This window comes from Mus caroli, unplaced genomic scaffold (genome assembly GCF_978045245.1).
Source record: "Mus caroli unplaced genomic scaffold, Mus_caroli_1 scaffold_4, whole genome shotgun sequence".
NCBI classification, from domain to species: domain Eukaryota; kingdom Metazoa; phylum Chordata; class Mammalia; order Rodentia; family Muridae; genus Mus; species Mus caroli.
In genome coordinates, this window is record NW_028227259.1 from 36,602,683 (window position 1) to 36,628,456 (window position 25,774).

A 25,774-nucleotide genomic window follows, 5' to 3' on the forward strand; every position below is an offset into this window, starting at 1 on the left:
TTCATGTGAGTGGGTAACAAACAAAAACACAGGCCTAACACAACTAGAAATTACAGTATTAAAAAATGACTTGCCTTTAACTTAGAACAAAGATCCATTGTAAGGTCATAGAGTATCTTCAGGTTCATACATACATTCTGACTCTTTAAAATGAATACATTAAAATTAGATGAACTTAGCAGAAATTCTCATCACAGTCAGGGAACTGATATCACTTACAAAAATGTTTCTAGTGACATGGGAAGATGCTCCTCATGTACTGCAAGGTTCTCCCATGGCCCCATCTGGCCAACAACCATGATTGGAACTGCATTTAAAACTCTCATATTCTCATGATGCAAAGACATGGGGGCTCAGAAATAAAGAGTGGAAGCTCTAGATCGGACTTACCAGCATCACTAAGCATCTGTGCCAACTTGCATTAAAAGAACATACTCCCTAGTGCTGATGTTCATTCCACGCAGCCATCTTATTCCTCAATAATATGTGGGAATAATAATAATAAACTAGGCTTAAAGTCATAAATCCAAACTGAACCATCAAATATACCTTGGCTAAGATGAGGAGCAGTAGCATGCCCACATCTAGTACCCCCTATGTAAACTGGGACTGATAATACTGAGGGGACAATTTCTTGCCGTCATTTTTCAGCTTGTTTGGGGACTCTGCCATATTGAGTAGGGTTATAATGACCTGTGAGGGAAGAGGGATACTTTCCAAGTGCTAAAATGGAATCTTGGCTCCTACATAACCACTCCCCAGGCTGTCTCCATTCCTGTAAGAACTTCTTCTCTGATTCTGAAATATATTTCATGACCTTCTCGTATACCTTTCAGTGTTTCTGGTATTTACAGTCTATCTATCTATGTATCTATGTATCTATGTATCTATCTATGTATCTATGTATCTATGTATCTATGTATCTATGTATCTATCTATCTATCTATGTATCTATCTATCTATCTATCTATGTATCTATCTATGTATCTATGTATCTATGTATCTATGTATCTATGTATCTATGTATCTATCTATCTATGTATCTATCTATCTATGTATCTATCTATCTATCTATCTATGTATCTATGTATCTATCTATCTATGTATCTATGTATCTATGTATCTATGTATCTATGTATCTATCTATCTATGTATCTATGTATCTATGTATCTATGTATCTATGTATCTATCTATGTATCTATCTATGTATCTATGTATCTATGTATCTATGTATCTATCTATGTATCTATGTATCTATCTATGTATCTATGTATCTATGTATCTATGTATCTATGTATCTATGTATCTATGTATCTATCTATCTATCTATCTATGTATCTATCTATCTATCTATCTATCTATGGGACACAGACCCTGACTCTACACATGGTAGTTATGAGGATGAAGGGCAGGATGTGCAGGCTCTCACATCTGAATGTTCATCTGTAGTGTTCCACCATGTAGCTGAGAAGGGGACCATGGTTGTGACTGCACTGCTCCCTAGCATATCTCCTTCAGGAGAGGTAGCTTTTGAAGACCAGGGGTATCCGCAGCACAAGAGGGCTTGAAGAAACTCACCTTGTCTTCTCTACCTAGACTGAGGTGGCTGTCCCCAAAAGTCAGTCAAGAAGAACATGTCACTAGTGCTAAAGATTTACAAAAGGACAGTCCTCTGCTCACAGAGGAGGTGCTACTGACACTAGAGAATCCATAAAAGTATACTATAATGAGACATGCCTAGAAATCTCTCATCTTTATTCATTGACCTCTACCAGAAACACCTCAGCAATAAAGGGTTTGGATAGGACAATGACATGAAAATGGGTGCTGGCTATATTCTTGTTACTATTAGGTTGTTTATGAAGTGGGAAGTTAGGGTTATATTAAGGTAGACAGAACCTTATCTTAAACATCTTACCACAGTATTTCTTGAGGCTTCACTGAATGTGCTGCTTCGTTTGACTGTGATGGACTTTTCTAGGTATTTTGCTACTAAATCTTCAAATGAAGGTGCAGTGTCACTGGGGTCTATGAGCCATGCAGCAACTCTGGGATCTAGTCCTACAAAATCAGCAACTGCAAAGGAAAAGGTCACTTAGCATTCATTCAAGTTACAGGCAATTGTTTTCCATCTTTACACTAAGCAGAGTTTTCCAAATAGAAACACAAATGACTGAGGAACATTTAAAGAAATGTGCAACATCCTTAGCCATTAGGGAAATGTAAATTAAAACTACTCTGAGATTCCATCTTACCCCAGTCAGCATGTCCAACATCAATAAAACAATTGACAATGCTGACAAGAATTCTGACAAACGAGAACATTTATTCATTGCTGTGGGAGCAGATTCAGCCAGTGTGGAAATAGTGTGGAGGTTCCTCCGGAACCTGGGACTAGATCTACCTCAAGATCCAGCTATGCCACTCTTGGGCATATACCCAAAGGACTCTACATCTTATATAGAGACACTACCTTAATTATGTTCACTGCTGTACTATTCATAATTGCCAGAAGTTGGAAACAGCCAAGATGTTCATCTACTGATAAATGGAAAATGAAACTATGGCACATTTACACAATGGAATATCATTCCGTTGTTTAGAAACCAGTGAAAATTTGAAATCTGCAGGTTAAAAGGATGGAGCTAGAGAAAAAAAATTCCCAAGTGAATAAGCCAGACCCAAAATAGACAAATACTACATATTTCTTCTTATATGTGGATGTTAAGCTTTTAAGCTTTTGATATGTGTAACTAAAATTCAAATAACCACAGACATTAGGTAAGGGGCCAGTGGGATGGAGAGGATCTTCCAAGAAAGGGGAAATAGAATATAGTGTTGTGGGGAGAAGAAGGAGAACTAGACCAGAAGGATTCGATGGGACAGAGGATGGAAGATCCAAGTTAAGTAGGGACTATGAGAGGTACACCTAACACTAAAGGCATTTGAAAAGTCACATGGAAACCCACTATTGTAGAAGCTTCCTAATATAGGCATATATGGAATGGATCTAAATGGAATCACCATATAATGCCACCAAGTAAAATTTCCAGTGCCAGGAAAAAGTTATATATTTTTTAGTTGTTGGCCAAAGGGGTCCCATGGAATCCCTCCAAACATCAGAGACTATTACCAAGGCCATGACTGTTTTCCATCATAAGGTGTAAAGCCCTACTGTTGCAAACAGCATATATTTATGTTACTGAATGTGGAGAAGTCCAGCTGGTGCCAAACCAGAAGCTTAACCCCTACATGTTCATGATTACTCTGCCCCTGACAAGGGTTAAAGACAATTGCCAATATCACCCAGCTATAAACCCTGTTACCTACAATAGCGACATGACTACAAGATATTCTGATACAATAGTGGCAAAAAAGTTATGAAAGTACTTTTAGATTGGATTTAAGTCCCATCCCATGAAATGGAACCCATACCTGACAATGTGCTCTCTCTCTCTCTCTCTCTCTCTCTCTTTCTCTCTCTCTCTCTCTCTCTCTCTCATTTTTCAAGATGGGATTTCTTGATGAAGTCCTGGCTATTTTAGAACTCTCTCTGTAGACCAAGCTGGCCTCAAACTTAGAGACCCTCTAGCCTCTGCTTACTGAGTACTGAGATTAAAGGCATACACCAGCTATTCCCTACCCTTTATACTGTCTTGTTTGGTACTCTCTGTGTTGTAGTTCTTAGTATCTGTATCCATTGATGATAACAACAAAGCCCATTATGACTGTGTTTCAGCGGTCATTCTTTACAAACTGGTACATATATAAGAAGAGTCCAGACATAGCAGGGGAAGTGTCCATGGCAGGTGAAGAAGCAGTGTCTGTGTGGCCAAGAGCCCTTGGAGCAGGTGACATGGTGGCCTGACCACTTTTCTAAATCTTAGAGACAATGAGAATGGTGACTTACCATGCTTCCAACTGCCATCTTCACCATAGAGCTGCAGTACTGTTCTCACAAAGTCCTTGGCATTAAAACAAACAACGGGACATTTACACCTCAGTGTCCAAAACAGTATGTTCCTAGACAAAAGAAAATTCACCATTTAGATAGTAATTTGGGTCTTGGAAAAATATTGTAATATCAAATCGCTATCTATCCTTATGTAGTATATCCACACCTCGATTAACTACCGAATCCTATGAGGTGGGCATTACTTCTTATGTGTATTTCATGCACTGTGAAGCTTTGACTCAGGGCTCATCTCTGAGAAAAGCTTCTACTCCTGAAGCTCCTGTGCAGAACACACACACTGGACCTGGTCCAAGCCTCCAAGTGTCCCACCTCTCGGCAGGCCAGGTCTTTCCTTCTGCCACTGCACGGTGCCACTCCTACCCACACTGCTGGGGATGACATATGCTCTTGCATGCCTACTCTTCTCCACCCACAACTTGTGCAACCTGCTCAAGAGATGTTCTGGGCAAGCAGCCTACCCACACACCTTTCACAGAAGGACCCACACGTGCTAAACTGCAGCTTCTTCCATCACCTTATGAGCTTCTGAATCTGGGATAACAGTTAACATTTATCATAGCAGATACCAGGCTACCATTTCACAATGTTGCCACACTGAAACTTAATCCTCTTTATGGAAAAAGTACAATACATTAAAAAGAGCTCTTTGATGGGGTAAGAAAGGAAGAAACCAGGAGTCCAGTAGACATGCACACTGAGTGACGGTGTATAGGTGGATTTTGCTTGTCTGGTTCCATTGATAGACACTGTATAGTGCTTTGAAAGTTATGAGGCTTGGCCTTGATTTGTTGGAACAGGAGACCAAAATGGTAGGGAGATCAAAGTGCCAACGGCACTGGGTCTTGGCTTAGATAAGACTGGTAAGGGACACAAGAATGAGAATGAAGAAGTTAAGAATGGTAGAAAATGGAATATGGGGACCTCCCTGGCACATGCTGAAGGATACATCTAGGACGAAGTGATCTAATGGCTACCCTGCCTTCTCATGTGGAGAAATTCAGGCTGGCTAAAGTCTGTCTTGGTAAGACAAGCATCCGGCTCAGTGGGAAGAAGCACTTCCCACACCTACACCAAGACTGGAATTCAGGTTCTGTTCTAGTTTGCTTCCTGTTGCTGAGATAAAACACCAGAAGCAACTTGGGAAGAATAGGGTTTATTTACTCTTATAGGTAATATTCCATCATCAAGGAAAGTCAGGGCAAGAACCTGGAGGGAGAAACTGAAGCAGAGACCATAAAAGAATGACTGCTGGTTCACTTGCACCAAGATTCAAGTTCAGATACCTTTGTTATACAGCCCAGACCCACCTGTGTGCCAGAGATAGTGGGCTGGCCTCTCCTATATCAATTAGCAATGTAAAAAGCAATGCATCATAGACATGGCCACAGTCCAGTCTGATCAAGGCAAATCTATGGTTACGGTTCCCTCTTCCCAGATAACTCTAGGTTTGTGTCAAGTTGACAGCTGAAGCCACCTATGACAGATTCCCAGAACCTATGTAAATTCTCTGTGTCCTGCCTGTAATCCCACCACTGGGGAGACAGGGATCCCTACAGCAAGCTGGCTAGCTAGACTAGTTAAATAGATGAGCTCTACATTTAACAATGTGCATGTATATACATACACATGCAAACACACACAACTCATACACATGAAAAATTTCTTAGTATATATTTAGCATATATTTATAAGGTATGATTTAAATCGATTTGAATCCTAAATACACTACTGTAGAAATGGGACTATTTTCCATGTTTTATAGTATATAAGAGACTATCTTTCCTAGAACTTAATAAGCTTCAAAATGATATTGTGGTAGTATCAATTGTGGGGGTGGGGGTCATGAAATTGAAAAAACAAAATCCTGCCCTAACCCTCATAGAGCTTAGTAGTGGACATACAGTAAACAAAATAAGATGTATGAATGGTGGGGTGATAGACATTATAGAGAAATGTGGGCTAGAGAGGTAGCCTGGCTGTTAAAGGTGAGGCTCTCAAACAAAAAATACAAGATAAATGTGAAGATAGTGATTATATATGGTTCTGGGCTAGGGATTGTTTTATCCAGATGTTTAGAAAAGACCTAAGTGATAAAAATAACACATGAATGAAGATGTGATAAGGTGAATAAAGTGTAGATGATAAAGAAAAGCTTTTCACAGAAAGCTTTAATAAATGTAAAAAAAAAAAAAAAACCCTAAAGAGTTACAAAGCCTCTACCATATTTAGGAACAATTAAATAAAGTTCATTTGATTCACAATTGCAGCAGCAAAGTCGTGTTTCCAGGCGATGATGACTTATCCTTTGCTGTAAGGGAAGAAACTAGAATTCTAGTGAAAATCACCTGGAACCCTGGTAGTGGCAGTGAGTTTTCAGGCTAGATGACAAAGCTTCCCCCTAACACCTCATTGCAAAGCTGTCACAATACTGGAACAGGCTCCCTTGGCATCTGGATGGATCCTCCATTCCACAAACTCTGAGGGAGGACACCACTGCTTTCTTGGGTTTTTTTTTTTCCTTTTAAAATAATTTCATGTGTTCATAAAAAACCAAAAGTTTAAATAGTTAAAACTGGAGCTTGGGAAGTTTTACATTTAATGTAATAGATAAAGATTTCTTGCCTGACAAATAGACTATGTGCTTCTTGCTTTGGGTCCCAGAAAGGGGAATGCTCCGTATGTATGTAGACACAGTGATCTGTGGATGTGAAGTCCTTTTCCAGAGCACCACCATGGGCTGGGAGAGTCAGAGTGCTGTTGCCTACATGGCTTTTTAGTAACACCACAATTCCTTTAACAGTACAAGTTAAAGCCTGTGAAGACACAGCAATGCAAAGTCACAAATGAGAGCAAGCTATAAGACAAAGGAGTAACATCTATAATGAACTTTAAAAATGCCATTTTACAAATATCTGTGCATGTGCATGTATGAATTCAGGTATAGACACACATATAGAAGTTAAAAGTCAAACTGGGATATTGATCTCCATCTTTCACTTGTTTGAGACAGAGTCTCTTGTTGCTTGTCACAGTGTATGCCAGGCTAACTAGCCCCTGAGCTTCAGGCGATTCTCTTGTATCTGTCTCCCATTTTACCATAGGAGCCCTAGGATTACAAACATATGCTATCGCATCCATCTTTTATAGGTTCTGGGGATCCACACTTGGGTCTTTATGCTTGAACAGCAAGCACCTTATCCACTGAGCCACCTTCCCATCCCCCAACTGAGTTTTATTTTTAGATAGGGTCGTCTACATAGCCCAGGCTGGCCTAGAATGTCTGCTCCTCCAAAGTGTTGGGATTATAGACATGTACCTCTATCACATCTAGGTCTCAACTAGAATTTTCTACTCAACAAGACACCTTTCACAAATGGAAACCAAAGTGTTTCAGGGCTCTGATTCCTATTCTGGTTACTAAATGGATTTAGGGTTACCTTTCAGAGAAAGGCATAATTAGCCTTCATCAGGTCTCTGTGGAGGCCCAGAAGGGAAAGCTATTTCTCTGGCTTGGATGGAGACCTAACATTCCCAAGTCGGCCACAACAAGAGAGACTGTGCAATTGGGCCAGAAAATCAATCACCTGGCAAGGGGACCATATCTCAAGAAGGCAGGTTTACCTTAAGTCACGCTAAATACATAGAAGGAATAATTATCTTTTAAATTTTTTCTTTCTTTTTTTTCTTCATCGGTGGGAATATAAAACTTAGCAAAGTACATTAGTTATTTTTTTATAATTTTCAAACTTTAACCATTTATTTGTTTTTTTTTTTTAAACTGCCTGGGTAACTCTAATTTATTATATGCAAGTACACTGTAGCTGTCTTCAGACACTCCAGAAGAGGGTGCCAGATCTCTTTACGGATGGTTGTGAGCCACCATGTGGTTGCTGGGATTTGAACTCTGGACCTTTGGAAGAGCAGTCGGGTGCTCTTACCCACTGAGCCATCTCACCAGCCCTTATTTGTATTTTTTAACTTTTTATTGATCCTTTGTGAATTTCACATCATTCACCCTAGTCCCACCCCCTTAATACATGCCCTCCCCATTGCCAAAAGAAAAGAAAATAAGATAGAATTTTTTTAAAAATCTTGTCATGGAAGTTGCAGTGTGTCCCACAGTATACCCTTCTGTCCACACATCTTTACTGGCAAATATTCATTGCAAGGAGTCATTGGTCTGTTTGAAGCCTCTGGTTTCTGCTACACTATCAATCGTGGGGGACTCCTATAGGATATCCTCCTGTTGTTGCCCTGTGTCAGAGAGATCCTGAAACTTTAGATCTGCAGGGGCAGAACTTTGATGTGCCCAGCAGATCACAGATGGGGTAGATATTAGGATGGGCCTACTCAAAGCCCTGGATCTGGGCCTAGGAGGTAGCTAAGTTGGTCAGCCTGCTGGCTCTCCTTCACCTGCACCACCAAGGCAAGCTCTCTAGCACTGTCCCTCCAGTAGCTCCCTTACTGCTGCAACCAGCAAGGGGCAGCTCTCTTGCTTTTGTGTCCTTAGGACCTGCTAATCTGGGCCTTCAGCACCAGGGCCAGCTCTACTATGCTGCTAGGCAAGGTACAAGTACTGCAACCAAAGAGGGGTGGGGCCAGCTCTCCTACTCTCATGACTTTGGTGCTAGCTCCCATGGCACCCCATGGCAGATGAGGGGTAGGGATAGCTCTCCTTCCTCTGACCCCCAAACACAGCTCTACTGTGCTGCCCAGGTGAGTTGCAGGGCCTGCTCTCTTGAGTGCTGCTGCCAGTGAAGGGCAGAGCCAGCTCCCTCCCACTCTCATGACCTCAGGGCCAACTCTCCTGCCTGCTGCAGGTGGAGGGAGGCAAGGGCAGGGGAGAGTATCTCTTCCTTGCTCAAGCCACCCCACAACAGGTTAGGGGCCAGGGGCAGGCCAGCACTCCAGAACTCATGTCCTAGGAGTCACCTCCCCCACTGCTCCCCTACCTCATCATCAAGGTCAGCTTTTCTGTGCTGCCTAGGCAAGGGGTGGAGCCAGGACATCTGCATGGACATTGGTGGTAACACTGGCCTGGGACATCAACACAGTCCTGGCTGCCATAGGACTACAGACCCAGACATGGCCCTTGGTGGCAGCCTGAGCCAGGACCTCACCAGGCTTCCTCACACCTTGCCTGCTCATCGCCAACATTGAGACTCCAGTTTCACCTCTCTCCACAGTGCATGAACCCCTTGGCTTTGCCTTCCTTTCCATCTCTCCACTGAGTACTGCATCTTTCCATCACACATTTATCTACCATAGTGGCACCCATGGCAAGTGCTTTGGTGTCTACCAGTCACCCCTGCCAGCAGGTCCCAAGCAGGTCAAATAATTATCCTTTTAATGAAATGATATACTTTTCTTTCCCAGATTTCCCTCCTTCTAGCACAGTTGCATACAGAACCACAGCTATACAGCTTTAAGTCTGCCTGATTTTCTTAAGTATTTTTTATTAATTCTTTGAGAATTTCATACAGGAATACCTTATATTTTGATTATACTCACCCCCTCTGTCTTAGTTTGGGTTTTATTGCTGTGAAGAGGCACTATGACCAAGGCAACTCTTATAAAGGAAAATATTTCATTGGTTCTGGCTTACAGTTTCAGATGTACAGTCCATTCTCATCTGGCAAGCAGCATGGCATCATCCAGGCAGACATGGAAGGAGTTGAGAGCTCTACAGCTTAATCCAAAGGCAGCAGCAGAAGAATGGATTTCATGTTGGGCAGAGCTTGAGCATAGTAGACCTCAAAGCCTGATTCCACAGTGACACAAAGCCTGACTTCATGGTGACACACTTCTTCCAACAATGCCACATCTCTTAATAGTGCCACTCCCCATGGGCCAAGCATTCAAACACATGAGTCTGTGGGGGCCATTCCTATTCAAACCACCGTGCCACCCCTTCCCCTAGATCCTCCCAGATCCACTTCCATTTCCCACTCCATACTGTCCTATTTTTTTTTTTATAATACACTGAATCCAATTTGTGCTGCTTATACACTCATGGGTGTGGGCCATCCACTGGAGCATGGACAACCTATCAAGGCCACACCTTCACCAAAACTTGATTTTTCTTCTTTCACCATTTGCCAACAGTTCCTCACCTAGAGGTGGGAACTTGTGAGCTCCTCTCCCTCCATGTGAGATGTTGGCTGCTGATCCTCTGGGGGTCTTGTGTGGCAACCACAGCTGTTATAGTTCAGGAGGGCTATAATCCAGTCATATCCAAAAGACACTACTTTGTTTCAGTCCTCTCTAAGATGTAGCTCTTAGCAATCGTTCTGTTTCCTATTCCATAATGGCCCATGACCCTTGTGGGGTGTGATGTGATACAGATGTCCCAACTGGGCTAAGAATTCTACAGACACTTATTCTCTGACCATTTTGGTCAATTGTGTATTTTTACATTAACCACCATCTAATGCTCAAAGATAAGATATCTTATCTATGATAAGATCTGCACTAGTCTATAGGTTTAGAGATATACATTTAGAGGCAGTTCCTTTTTTCTGAACTATTTTTTCTTTTTCTTTTTGTCTGTTCTAAGCATGCTTTTCCCATCATTTTGGGATCATGTACCATTTCTCTAGCCACCATGTGGCAGCTTATTCGCTATGTAACTGAGCTCCATACTGGCCTAATTCAAATGCCATGTCTTTCTCTCCTCCTCTTCTCTTTCTCTATCCTCTGGGCAGTTGCCAAGATTTTCAGGTTTTTTTGTGTTCAGATCTTTCTTTTAAACTAAATTGTCCTTGAAACTAAAAAAAAAAAATGCTTCTCCACCAAAACAAAATTTAAAGAGTCAACATAATTTGTATCAAGCCCCTAGATGGATGTTTACAGAAATTATGACGACATAATAAAACAATGATAATATTTATATAGAAATGCAAAGGAACCCTGATAGCCAAAATAACTTTTAAAAAGATTAACATAGTTGGAAGATAAAGAGTTTTCCTTTTGATTTCTAAATTTATTACAAACCTCAGTCATCAAGACAGTATACTTTCTAGTATAACACAGAAACAAAGATTAAAGGAAAGAATCAAACATATGGAAATCAACCCTTACAGGTGACATTCCATACACTTATAACCCTAGCACTCAGAAAACGGAGGCAGGTAGATGTCATGAGTTTAAGGCCAGCTTGGGGTATATAGTGAAACTTTGTCTCAAACTAAACAAAACAAAACAAAACAAAAGCCCAGAGTAGAAACAGGAATCAACCCTTAGAATTACAGCCAACTGATTTCCAATGAAAGTGTTATGAAGATTAACTTTATCGTCAACTTGTCCAGACTTAGAGCTATCATGGAAACATACCTCCTTAGTGTGTCTATAAGGATGCTTTTAGAAAGGCTTAATTAAGAGGGAAGACCTACTCTGAATGTGGGCAACATCACCCCACAGACTTTGGTCTTGGAATGAATATAGTAAAAAGAAAGTCAGATAAGACAAGCATTCATCTGTCTCTGCTTCCTAAACCGTGAGTGCAATATGACCGACTATCTCAAGCTTCTGCTGCCAGGCCTTCTCCACCATGAAGAGCAAAATAAACCTCCTCCCCCACCAACACACACAATTGTTTTTGTCAGAGATTTTCTCACAGTAATGAAATTGTAACTAACAAAAGCACTAAAAGATTTAAATGAGAGGCTGGAGAGGCGGCTTGGTGGTTAGGAGCACTAGCTGCTCTTTCAGAGGTTCAATTCCCAGCAACCACATGGTTCCTCACAACCATCTGTAATGGAACCTCTTCTGGTGTGTCTGAAGACAGCTACAGTATACTCATATAAATAAATATTAAAATTTTTTAAAAAAGAATTAAAAGAGAAGAGTATTTTTAACAAATAGAGCTGGAATGAATAAATAGTCACCTGCAAAGGGTGAATTTCCACAGCCTAGAAAAAAATTAACTAGAATGGATCACAGATTTAGATTTAAGAGCTAAAACTACAAAATGCTTACAAATAAAACTGGGGCAAATCTGCTTGACTTGGGAAAAACAAAGCAGGGGCTCGGGGCATGTGAATATGTGATTGTATGTGAAAGTCAGAGAAGAAAGCCAAGTATCCTCTTCAATTGTTCCTGTATGTTATTACTTTGAGACAGAGTGTCTCACTGAATGGACAGCTCAGTCTTTTAGCTAGCTAGCTGGCTTGCTACCAAGTACATAGGATCCCCAGTCTCAGTCTCCCAGTGCTGAGGTTACATGCACGCAAAGCTATGCTCTGCTTTTTTCTGTGACTGCTGGGGATTTGAACTCAGTTCCATATGCAAGCAAAGCAAATGCTTTTAGCCACTGAGCCATCTCCTCAAGCCCCAAGCATTCTGAATATGCTAACAAAAACACAAAAATAGGATTTTTAGATTTAAAGTTTTGTTCCCCCCTCCCCTCAGGCCAGGCGTGGTGGCCTACGCCTTTAATCCCAGCACTTGGGAGAAAGAGGCAGGCAAATTTCTGAGTTTGAGGCCAGCCTGGTCTACAGAGTGAGTTCCAGGACAGCCAGGGCTACACAGAGAAACCCTGTCTCAAAAAAAATTTTTTTTCTCAAATTTCTCAAGAAATTTGAGTGAAAATTCACAGATTAGAAAAATTGCAAATCATATATCTTATTAGAGATCAGACTCATAAAAGCACATGAAGAATTCTTACATATCCAAAATAGAAAAAATCATAACCTAATCCAAAAATAGGCAAAAAAATCTTTAATTTCACCAAAGATAAATGAAGAACAATAAGTACATAAAAATGCTCAGTATCACTGCTGTTGAACACAAAGTAACACTGCACACACAAGAAGGGTTTAAGTAGAAAATAGAATAAAATCTCCAGCAGGTGGAGAATTTGACCCCCTCAGGCATTACTGGTGGAAGGTAGATTGGATCACCTCCTCTAGGAAAACAGTTTGCCAGTTGCCCAGAATTGATAGGAACCCTACATTGTCACAATCATTTGTCAAAGTAGAGGAAGTAAGGCTTAAAATCATATTTCTAGCTCTTATCAAAATCAGAAAGAGGATTTGTCTTGAAATGAGGTATTTTTGTTTTGTTTTGTTTTGTTTTGTTTTTTGAGACAAGGTTTCTCTGTATAGCCCTGACTGTCCTGGAACTCACTTTGAAAACCAGGCTGGCCTTGAACTCAGGAATCTGCCTGCCTCTGCCTCCCAAATGCTGGGATTAAGTTTCCCAGACTGAACCCAAATTCCAGAGTTCAAGTTACCCTCCTGCCCTAGTCTCTCAAGTGCTAGTGCCTCAGGCATGTGACACTACTGTTTACTAACCTGCTTGGCGCTCAGCTGTGTGGAACCATCCTTGTACATCAATGTCACCACCAGGGCTGCTGCCTGCTTGAGAGCATCCATCAGCTGGGCTTTGGCCAAATCACCCAAATATCTAACATCACACAGCTTTTCCCCCAAAGCTCTTGTGTCCCTGGAGTTTGGCCAGGATTCAGTCCCATCGGTATCTTTTTCCAGGGCTGTGTGTTTACTTGCTTTTTCTGAGGATTTACTACATGTAATATATTTTCTTTTAAGACTTGAGTTGTCCTTATCTTCTGTGCCTATATTTTCCTTTAGGAAATGCTGTCTCTTATGCTCCATATTCTGTAAAACTGAAGCTTCCTGATCACACTGTGGAATTAAATAACTGGAAAGACCCAATGAGCTGATGCTGTTCTGCACTTGACCAGCAGAGAGCTGACATGTGCGCTTAGTAATGGAGGGCTGAGGACAGAGCTCAATGGATCCTCTTGGTGTCTGGGTTACTAATGACTCAGGGTTCTGCAGAAAAAAAGGAAAAATATTTCATTATAACATGGATTCATGAGACATGTGTAGAAACCAAGTGCATTTTTGATACAGTGAGAGCAGACGTTTTACATTATCTATGATTTTCCTCCTTCCTTTTTCTGGTACACGCTAAACAGGTGTTCTACCACTGAGCCACCCTTCCAGCTCTAGAACCACACTTTCCAGCAGAGCTAGACAGTCTTTCTAGACGACACGACCCTGGAGCTAGAGCAGGTACAAATTCAAAATGTTTCCTCTGGACTCTGTACTAGAAGTGACTCATCTCAGAAGAAAATGAACGAGTGTGAGACCTGCAACTGCAGCTCCAAGTAGAGGGCAGTCATAGAGAAAATGAAATCATAAAAAATACTTGAAAATGTTAATTGGCCTATGAAATTAACAAAACTGTAGTCCAGCAATGTTTGTCCTCATTCTAGCAATGTGCAGTCAACGCTGGCAGACCCACGCACTAGCAGGAGAAAAACATTTCCACCCATCTTAATACGTTTGTTTACAATGGTACTTTGTGCTTTAATGTTCATTTCCAAATTTATAATTTATCTCTTGCTTTGCACAACTGCACATTAATATTAATTTTAAAGTAATTTTGAGCTGGGTGGTGGTAGAGCATGCCTTTAATCCCAGCACTCAGGAAGCAGAGGCCAGCCTGGTCTACAGAGTGAGTTCCAGGAAAGCCAGTGCTCAATCCAGTCTGAAAGAAAGAAAGAAAGAAGAGAAGAGAAGAGAAGAGAAGAGAAGAGAAGAGAAGAGAAGAGAAGAGAAGAGAAGAGAAGAGAAGAGAAGAGAAGAGAAGAGAAGAGAAAGACGGAAGGAGAGAGGGAGAGAGAGAGAGGGAGGAGAGAGAGAGAGAGAGAGAGGGAGGAGAGAGAGATGAAATGCCCAACAGAAGGGAGAAGGAACTTATAGAGCTCACCTCCAGCAGGAAGACAGGGCATCAAATGAGGGAATGAGGGAGAGGGGGGCCATCCCACAGCCACAACTCTGACCCATAATTGTTCCTGTCTGAAAAAATTACAGGGATGGAAATGGAGAGGAGCCTGAGGAAAATAAGGTCCAGTGACAGGCCCAAAGTGGGATCCAACTCAAGGGGAGGTCCCAAAGCCTGACACTATTTCTGAGGCTATGGAGTGCTCACAAAAAGGGACCTAGAATGACCGTACTCTGGAAGACTCAACAAGAGGCTGAAAGAGTCAGATGCAGATATTTACACCCAAACAATGGACAGAAGCAGCTGACCCCTGTTGTTGAATTAGGGAAGGCTGAAAGAAGCTGAGGAGAAAGGCAATCCTGTAGGAGGACCAGCAGTCTCAATTAACCTGGACCCCAGAGATCTCTCAGATACTGGAACACCAAACAGGCAGCATATACCAGCTGATATGAGGCCCCCAACACACATACATAGAGGACTGCCGGGTCTGTGTTCATTCAGAGATGATGTACCTAACCCTCAAAGAGACTGGAGGCCCCAGGGAGTTTAGAGGTCAGGTGGGGTGAGGGTGGGGACATCCACATGGAGACAGGGGTGTGGGCAGGAGGTTCAGGATGTGGAACAGTCAGAGATGGGGGTGGGGTGGGAAAAAATATGGAGTGTAAATAAATAAATAAATAAATTTATAAAAAAAGAAAAAATGAATTTTGAAAGAAAATGTCTTAATACTTGGTCATATACCACAGAAAATGTAATGTATTTATTCATATTTTTATTGCAGAAGAATAGTTTATGGTTCCAAGAACAGACTTTAGGCATAAGATTATATTAATTTAAAATTCTGTGGAGGAGTATTCAAGAAAAGGAATTCAATAAGGTTTTAGACTGTTGAAGATCTTGCTTGGGTGTTTTTTAAATGGGTGATGGTGGATATCAAATTACCACAGTGTACTTTGAGTCACAGTGGATTTTTTTATGACAGTTTTTAAAAATGTCAATATTAACAATATACTAATGTTCTTTGCAACTTTAGAAACTTATGGTGAATGTTTTAAATTTCAATCTTAAAAAATTTCAGGAAGCACATAACTTTTCAAAATCTTAGGGCTAGATAATCAGCCAGTAGTACAAGGGATAGGTCCCGACAACATCCCTACTTTACTACAGGGAGCTTAATTCTAAATTAGGTTGGGGGCTGGCAAGATGACTCACTTGCCACCAGGCCTAGAGAGCTGAGTTAGATCCCTGGAACCCACACAGTGTGCTCTGACCATCATATGTGATCCATGGCATGTATCTCTTCACCAACCAAAATAAGTAAATAAAAATTATATAAAACTCTAAAATAGATTTTGCTAGGTGTACTGCTATATTCCTTTAATCCCAGCACTTAGAAGGTAGAGACAAGCAGATCTCCATGAATTTGAACCAAGTCCTGTCTACATAGTGAGTTTCAGGTCAGCCATGGCTATACAGTAAGACCTTCTCGAAAAAAAAAACAAAAATAAATAAAACAGCTTTTTAAAAAGGAGCCCAGCAATGGTAGTAGTTCATCCCTTTAATCCCAGCACTCTGGAGTAGGCAGGCAGAGCTCTGTGAGTTCAAGGCCAGCCTAGTCTACAGAGTGAGTTCCAGAACAGCTAGGAAACCCTGTCTTGGAAAGAAAGAAAGAAAGAAAGAAAGAAAGAAAGAAAGAAAGAAAGAGAGAAAGAAAGAAAGAAAGAAAGAAAGAAAGAAAGAAAGAAACAAAGAGAGAGAGAAAAAAAGAAGAGAAGAGAAAAGGAAAGAAAAGAAAAGAAAAGAAAAGAAAAGAAAAGAAAAGAAAAGAAAAGAAAAGAAAGGTTAGCCTGAATAAGCAGTTTGCTCCAGAGTCCATTTTCTCCACTATGAGGCAGCCTCTGCCACTGCTTCCTACACAACGTCTTAGATGACATCATCTCTCATTTCTCTTGTATTATCAAAACTGGTTAGCTTACTTGAAAAGTTTCAAGCTCTTTTCTCTTAAAAATTTTCAGTATTGGGTTGGAGAGATGGCTCAGCAGTTAAGAGCACTGATTGCTCTTCCAGAGGTCCTGAGTTCAATTCCCAGCAACAACATGGTGGCTCACAACCATCTGTAATGGGATCTGATGCTCTCTTCTAGTGTGTCTGAGAACAGCTACAGTGTGCTCATATACATTAAATAAATCATATTTAAAAATTTTTTTCAGTATCCTTTCCCTACTCTTGAAAGGTGGGAGCTTCATTTTGGCCAACTCCTGATGGCCCATTACATTTCAACTCAGATACAATCTTCATACTTCATAAAGATATCTATCTCAAGGTCCTTCCCCCTATTGCCCCAAAAATGAAAACTGCATCAACACAAAGCTTCGTTAAATAAATGTCCATCTTCTTGGTCTCAGAGAACATGAAAGTCATTGCTCTCACAGCACTTTCTGCACACACGGAGCAGATGTGTGGGGTGCTTCTGTGCCCTCCTCCTCACCACCTGTCTAAATTAAACCATGTGTTCTGGAGAATAAGAACTATTTTTAAGGCAGTGTGTCCAGATTTTTTAACATATACCAGGACATTTATTAACTATTTGTTTAAAAACGAGGATCATCTATTTAGAATTACTCAGAACTGTAAAGATTTACCTTTGTTTCTAGTGACTGAGTCTTCTCACTGGATTTCTTTGTCACTTTTGAAGCTTAAAAACAGACAAAGAAACAAAAAATTAACATCAAAAACTAGGCATGGTATTATATATCTTTAATGCCAGCACTTGGGGAAGCAGAGGCAGATGGAGTTCTGTGGATTCAAAGCCATATACATAGCCAGATCCAGACTAGCCCTATGTCATACAAAACAAAACAAAAACTTATAGAATTCGCTAACAATTGAAAACTGAATAATATGCTATTTAGCCACTACCAACACAATCAAAATGCACAGGACCATTGTAGTAAGTGATTACATAAAGTGTCTTTGAAGTAATAGAAGGCAGATCTATATAATTATGAAATGCTTATTTGTGGGTACTTGTAATTTGCACTTGAATATTTTATTTTGAAAACCTAAAGTTAGTCAGGCAGTGGTGGTGCACACCTTTAATTCTAGCACTCAGGAGGCAGAGGCAGGCAGATCTCTGAGTTTGAGGCCAGCTTGGTCTAGAGAGCTACTTCCAAGACAGCCAGGCCCCAGAGAAACCCTGTCTTGAAAAACCAAAAAGATAAAGAGAAAAAGGAAATAAAGAGAAAAGAAAACCCAAAGTTAACATTCTGGAGTCACCTTATAAGTACTAAAGGATTGAAGAAATGGTTAAAATGAATAATACTGCAATAGAACAATCAGGATCTCAAGAAAACAGCACTGATGCAAACAGCTAATTTAGATTTTAATTTTAATAACCCTGAGCTGAAGAGCTGCATAAATGGCTCAGTATGTAAAATGTTTGTTGAGTGAGAATGAGGACTTCCATTTGGTTTCCAGAACTCATGTAAACAGCCACCTGTGGTGCAAGCTTATAACCCCAGTGCTGGTTGATGTGGAGATAGGATCCCTGTGGTTTATTAGCTATCTAGCCTAGTCTAAGGTGAGATACCCTATCTCAAAAGAAAAAGAAAAAAAAAAAAGATAAATAGCTGGCTCCTGAGGACCTATAACCCCCACATGCGTGTACTTGTGCACTCACACAAAAGCACACTGACTGACTTTAGTTGTACAGTAAGGGATAGAACTAAGACTCAATTCCAAACAGTGTAACTTATATATCTGTGTTCATAGCCACCTTGACAGGTGTTCTGTACACATGGGCTCACTTGCTCATGTGTAATCCCAAGGCTCCAAGAGTACTCATGGGAAATGGAGCTGACAACTGAGAATAGAGAACTGAGAAGGTGAGCCCATTTTGGACCACTTGTTGGTTCCGTTCAAATGAGTCACTGTGTAGGTAGCATGGTGATATATATCTGCGGTCCAGTTGCTTGGGAGGATAAGGTAGAAAGACCACCCTTGGCAACACAGTGAGATACATTCTCTAAAAGATTAAAAAAAAAAAAAAAACACCTATCACTCTACCTTTCAGAGCATGGGAGTTGTTAGTGTTGCCAACCTGCCACCAGGTGACTATTCACAAAATATCATGCCCTGGAGACTCTGAGCCCAATCTCTGTTGTTGGGAAGTTGGTTGTTTGACAAAAAAAAACCTTAAATCAGTCCTGACTAATGGGCCCATATGCAGTCTCTTCCCCAACTCCCATGGTTACTTAATTCAAAGTAACCTTGTGTTCTCACTGGGACACCATGGGACAGAAGCTGGTATGTGTCAATTGGCCAAGTCATTCTAATAACATGGCTGTTGATGCAGCCTTGGGTGGAAATTCATAGGTGAGAGATACTTCAAGTCTGTATCCTGAACCTAGCTACATACCTTGCCTCGACAACTCCCTGTGCCAGATTTTCTGAACGTTCTTATTCCAGATTGGTCAATTAGTCAACTTTTGTCTATAGGTTCAAAGTTTTCTAGCCTTGGTTTTCCCATCCATACAATGTAGACGGCCAAGTAAATCAACCAAAGTTTTATCCTGTGAATTTATTTTCAACATGTCTTTCAGGATGCCTGAACTGGAGTATGGCACACCTGCAGTCCATTTTTGGCTTTTTGCATGCTGAGACAACACATTATAAGCCAAGCCACACAGTTCAAATAGTCAGTTGTGTCTACTGGCCTGCTTGTACCTGAACCAAATAAACCACTTCCAGCACACAATGGATTGCTGAAGACCCTCTTACTGATGCTCTGACAGAAATGGACATTGTTTGACAGTTTGAGATTCAAACTTGGTGTCCTTAGAGTCTCAAGCTTCATTTCCATCAGGAGCTAGTAGCATGGCAGGGGGCATTTGTAACTTTAATTTTTTTTCAAATCTTATTTTTAATGATGGTTCTTAAACCCTTTAACCTTCCTCTTAACAACCCACCACCCACCAGAGGTAGTAGAAAAGAAAGAGTATGGGAATGGGGGAATGGGCCTGTTTAAAAAGGTTCTTTGGAGCAACTCCTGTCTGTGTGTCTGGAAATCGGCAGTTCAGTTCACAGGTTAGCAGGCAGTGGCAGCTCAATCCACTCACAAACACCTCATAGATACACCAGCAATCCAGTTCAGTTGAGTTGAGTTAGCAACATCAGTGACATGACCTAGCAGAGATAGCTAGGCCTCAGCCTCTGTCAGAAGCAGGAACAAGCAGGAACACCAGGTGTGTCTCTCTCAGGGAAGCAAAGACTCAAGACCCATAAGCGTTGCACAGCTAGGGGTATCAGCAAGCCAAGCTTGGTCTCCGGCACTCTGTGGAGTCCTATTTACATCATCCAAACACCACATGTCCTCCATGGGTCTTGCCTCAGCACGTGCATCCAATCAGCCCAAATCCTTGAAGTGCAACAAACTGCAGTACAGCACAACAAGGTTTTTGGTGTCTCTCTATGGCATTCCAACAAATGCAGCTCAATTATGAAATGTAAGGCAGACCAATATATGCATGTCATTAGCAAAGAATCCTTCATCACGTGTCCTTTCGTGCACTTGTTTTAGCAGAACATCCTCTCTCCTGTGTCTGCTTCCGTGAAACTTTCCTTCACAAGTTGGCCTTAGCCTTTAACAAAACGTTCCTTTACATGTTTGCCCCAACAAACACCATCCAACCAATTTTCAACTTTCGAAAGAACCCTTAAGTTTCCACTTCAGGCATTTTTAGTTTAATTTTAATCTTTTAAAAGATTTATGATTCTCTGATGCTGATGTAATAGCCTTGCTTCATATTATTGAAGTCTGTATTATGATTCTTTTGTTAAGGCTCTAAAAGCCACACATCTTTTTTTTCCCCACCTTTAATATCATCAGGTCTATTTAGATGGAAATACACATGGCTGGGACACTAGCTTCACTGCCTGAACCCCATCTACTTTAGGCCCTACATGAAGCAGGTGACTTTTGTATCATTCACTGTTTGGGATAGAACACATTCCCAAATGGAAGGCATATGCTTTCATTCTCTTCCAAGTTTTCTATCAGGTCTATGTCTCTTTCTTAGTGGTGGGAGGCATAAAATTCTGTAAATACCCTACTGCATCCCCTAAGTCTTCTGAATCATTTAGAGTTTATCTCCCACCCTCTGAACAGCAAAAGCTCCAATAGACAATATTTGTGCTGTTGGACTGGCATGATGCCATGGAAACACTTCCTAACAGTCCTGGGGCAAGATAAAAGCTTCTATCATCCATCTTAAGTGAACATGAACTTTCCTAGCTAGTTGTGATCTTGGAGCTGACCCTGTAAACTCATGGCACAGTGCTAAACATAGTCAGCAGAGGGTGCTGGAGGAACACTGCCAGAGGATGGACACCTTTCCTTTTTTCAGCACACTGCTCCAGCATTGGGGTAGGAAGCTGCTCCCTGTCTGCTACTTAGATCTTTTAGAGTTTTCTTTATATACCTTGGTGGTTAAAATCCATCTAGTCAATAACAATTGCATAAACATTCCCTGTTCAAATTACTATGCGACTTCTGTCCCTTGAGGGGAAGAAAATACTCCCTAAGCAAACCTGGTTCTGCTAGACCAGTTTAACGAAAAGAACAGGAAGTGGAAAGAGACCCAAGAAAGCAAAACATTTAACTTATACTATAAAAGTACATATAAACTCTGAAAGTTTCAGATAAAATGTTTGAGCCCATAGAAACATTAAGAAAAAGTAGGGTAATAAGACATCAGTTTAGTTTTGGGTGTCCCTAACACATTACAAAATGAACAAACATACCAGGTTTTTCTAAGACAAATGACCCTGCACTGCTTTCAAGCAGAAGGACAGTCGGGCCTAGATCTTCAGTCATCCAGGCAACATGGACATGGATTAGCTGCACGGGGAAGGGCTTCTGGGCCCTTTGTATATCTGGATGGCAAAACCACCAGAACCACACTTTTTGTACCATTTGGTTTTCACATGTTATTGTACTTGATAATTCACTCTATTTTCCATTTCAACCTACTCTGGTTCCCCCTTTCCCAAAGTCTTCCTCTACTTTATGAACACAAGATTAAACAGAAAACATTGTTGAGTTTGGCTTCTTAATATGGTCTCCAGTTTCCCTACAAATGTCAGTTTCATTATGGCTGAGTAAGATTCTACTGTATGCATATATATATATTTCCTTTATTCATCTGTTGATGGCTGCTCCCTCAACCTTAAGTTCTACTGGTCTAGAAGTTTTGATTTCCCATAGGGCGTGCTCCTGCCAGGAGCCTAAATAAATAAATAAATTCCATTGACCTGAAAGCTCAAGATTTTCCCCTGGACACTTTGGGCTTCTGATACCCTTAAACCAACAGGCTAAGAAAGGAGTACGATTATTAGGAGGGGAGACTGATCCAGATTACCAAAAGGAAATTAGATTGCTTCTCCATTATAGAGGCAAGAGATTATATCTGGAATTCAGATGATCCTTTGGCATCTCTTGGTGCTACCATGTCCTGTGATTAAAACCAATGGGAAACTACAACCTAATCCAAACAGGACAAGAAAAGGTACAGACCCTTCAGGAATGAAGGTATAGGTTACTCCTCTAGGAAAAGTGGCAAGACCTTGCTAAGGATGGAGAAAATACTGAGTGTGTAGTAAAAGGTAGTTACAAATGCCAGCTAACGCTACATGAGCAGTTGAAGAAATGAGGGCTATAAGTGACGTCTTCTGTCATATTTTAAGAATGTGTTTCTTTCCTCGATGTCTTTATCATGTAATATAACATCGATTATGAGACAATCAGTGATTATCATATTTAAGTTCAAGATACTAAAAGAACATCCCTCAAGAAATATTGCTGCCTATTCTAAAAATGTGTTTGTGGTTGTATGAGGGATTGTTCTATCACATTAGACATAATTGTGAGCTGATTAAATATGTAATATGTTGGTAACTATACATGAAATGGTTATTATCATGCTAGCTATAATTATCTGGTTATTGTTTTCATTTGAAAATTAAGTGTGATATAAGGAAATATGACTGTGTGTAAGTTGACAAGGAATGGACTTGTGGTGGCTATTCTTAGTTGCCAACTTGGCTACATCTAGAACTGCCTAAAATCCAAGTGCAGGGTACAACTGTGAGGGTTTTCTTCAGTAAATCATTTGAAGTGGAAAGACCTACTTTTAAACTGGATTTTTACATTTTTATTTATTTATTTTATTTATTTAATTTTGTGGTGATGGAAAGATCCACCTTTAGTCTGGGCCACACCTTCTGCTGCAGTCTGTATAAAAGACACAAAAAAGGAAGCAACCAGGCAGTGGTGCTGGACACCTTAAATCCCAGCACTTCGGAGGCAGATCTCTATGAGTTTGAGACTTGTCTGGTCTACAGAGTGAGTTCCGGGACAGCTGAAGAAAAGAAGAAGCTCTCTTTTTGCCTGTTTGCCCTCACTTGCAAGCCCATTCACTGACATTAGAACTTCCTTCTTTGAGATTCCGGTATATATGGAGGACTAAGTGAGAAAACCACCCTCATGAACTGTACAATTACTGGCCTCTTGGGCCTAACATTAGCAGACAACCATACACACACGCACACACACACACATACACACACACACACACACCATACATTCAATCACTTCAGTTCCTCTAGAGAACCCTAATACAATAGGCATGTATTCTGATTCTATAACCTGGCTATTGTGAATAGGTGTGTAGGTATCTGACTTTGATTTCATTGGATATATACCCAGAAGTGTACAACTGGATCATATGTATGTATTTACTTATTTGGTTTTTTGGAGACAGGGTTTCTGTATAGCCCTGCCTGTCCTGAAACTCTTTCTGTAAACCAGATTGGCCTTGAACTCATAGTTCTACTTACCTCTGGTCCCTGCCTCTGGCCTCTGAGTGCTGGAATTAAAGGCATTTACTATCACTGCCAGTCATATTTTCTCTTAAAGGACTTCTATACTAATTTCCATGGTAGATGCATTAATTTACGTATACATTAAACTGTGTTGTTTAAGGGCTCCTTTCCCCTGTATCCTGAACATAAACAATTTAAAAAGAAATTCTGAAAACTTTCTTAAAGATGACTTGTATGCGTGTTTTACTTGCATGTGCCTGTGTACACCACATGCATGCCTGGTGCCCGAGCAGGTCGTAAGTCTCCATATGGGTGCTGGGAATAGAACCCAGGTCCTTTCCACAAGTACTCTTAACCACTGAGCCAACTATCCAGTCCCAAATTTGTCTTATTGATGACAGACTTTCTAACTGGGGTAAAATGGCATCTCAATATAGTTTTGATTTGAATTTTCCTGACAGTTAAAAACATTCATTTTTCTCATGTATATATTGGCTGCTTGTTTTTCAGAACTCTGTTCAATTTATCTGTTCATTATTCGCTGGCCAATTTTTTTCTTTTTAATTTCTTGAGTTTTAAAAATGTTTAGATGCCAATGCTGTTAGATGAATAGCTCACAAGGATTTTCTCCCATTTTGTAGGCTGCCTCTTCACTACTTCCCCAAGATGCCCAAACTCCATTCTGTGTCATCCCATTGGTCACTTCTTGATGATTTCTTGGGCTAGTGTCCTATTTAGAAAGCCCTTGTATATACCTTTAACGTTTTTCCCGTTTTCTTCTTTCAGGTGTTACATTAATTTTAGTTTTCCCAGGACCAATTGAAGAATGCTGTCATATGCTCCAACATATTTTGGCATCTTTGTTAAAAATCGGGTGTTTGTAACTCCATGGGTTTATTTCAGGGTCCTTAATTCTATGGTCTCTATCTGGTTTTGTGTCGGTACCATGCTGTTTTTGTTACTACTGCTTTGTGGTATGATTTGAGATCAAGTGTGTGTGATACCCGTAGTGTTGCTTTTTGCTTGAGGTCTTCTGTGTTTTTTGGAGTCTAGTTCAAATTTTAGGAGTTTTGTTGTCATTAATGTCATTGGATTTTTGATTGAGATTGTGTTGATCCTATAGATTGCTTTTGACAATAGTCATTTCCTTCAGGCCAGTCGATGAACATATTTTTCTCCATCTTCTAGTGTCTTCAATTTCCCTTGGTGCTACTCTTTTCGTTGGAAAAGTCTCTTTGTCTGTCCATCCTCTCTTCTTTCCTTCCTTTCTTGAGACAGGATGTGTCTATGTAGTTCTGGCTATCCTGGAACTTGCTATATAGATCAGGCTGGCCTCAAATATCTTGCCTCTGCTTTTCAAGTGTTAGAATTAAAGGCAAGCACCACCACACTCAGCCTGATTTTTTTTTCAACATGTTCTTTATCGTTATATAGAAAAGCAACTGATGTTGATTTGTATCTTTCTTCTTTGATGAAAATGTTTATTTAGAAATAAGTTTTCTGGTGGAGTCAGGGTCTTTTAAGTATAGGATCACAGTCTGGAATAGGAATAATTGGACATCTTCCTTTCCCATGTGTATTCTTTATTTCTCTCTCACATTACTGCTCTGGCTTAAGAATTCAAGAACTACATTGAATAACAGTGGAAACTAGACGTATTTGTCTTTTAAAAACTATTTGTTATGTTTATTTTGTGGTGGGCTGTGCTTGCCATAGGATGCCAGTGGTAAAAGGACAACTAACAATGTTGGGTCTGTCCTTCTACCATATGGGTGCCAGGGACTGAACTTAACTTGCCAGGCTCAGTATTAAGCACCTTTACCTGCTACTTTATCTCACTCATTAGACATTGTTTTCTTTTTTTTTTTAATTTTTAATATTTTTATTACATATTTTCCTCAGTTACATTTCCAATGCTATCCCAAAAGTCCCCCATAGCGCCCCCCACTTCCCTACCCACCCATTCCCATTCTTTTGGCCCTGGCATTCCCCTATATTGGGGCATATAAAGTTTGCAAGTCCAATGGGCCTCTCTTTCCAGTGATGGCCAACTAGGCCATCTTTCGATGGCCTAGAGACAAGAGCTCCGGGGATCTGGTTAGTACATCATGTTGTTCCAACAATAGGGTTGCAGATCCCTTTAGCTCCTTGGGTACTTTCTCTAG

At 40.6% G+C, this 25,774-nt stretch overlaps 1 protein-coding gene across 1 annotated transcript in view; it reads right to left on the reverse strand.

Annotated features, from left to right (window-relative positions):
• The window catches only part of Poln (DNA polymerase nu), a 141,797-nt gene extending 120,194 nt beyond the window's left edge, over positions 1–21,603 (reverse strand). The window contains exons 1-7 of the mRNA XM_085836355.1: positions 21,531–21,603; positions 17,372–17,424; positions 13,271–13,771; positions 6,600–6,790; positions 3,912–4,024; positions 1,920–2,077; positions 75–143 (exon numbers count right to left, since the gene is read on the reverse strand). Of these exons, the coding sequence (XP_085692481.1) occupies positions 75–143; positions 1,920–2,077; positions 3,912–4,024; positions 6,600–6,790; positions 13,271–13,771; positions 17,372–17,424; positions 21,531–21,603 (1,158 nt within the window). The remainder of the gene's footprint in view (positions 1–74; positions 144–1,919; positions 2,078–3,911; positions 4,025–6,599; positions 6,791–13,270; positions 13,772–17,371; positions 17,425–21,530) is intronic.
• Positions 21,604–25,774: the final 4,171 nt, after the last annotated feature.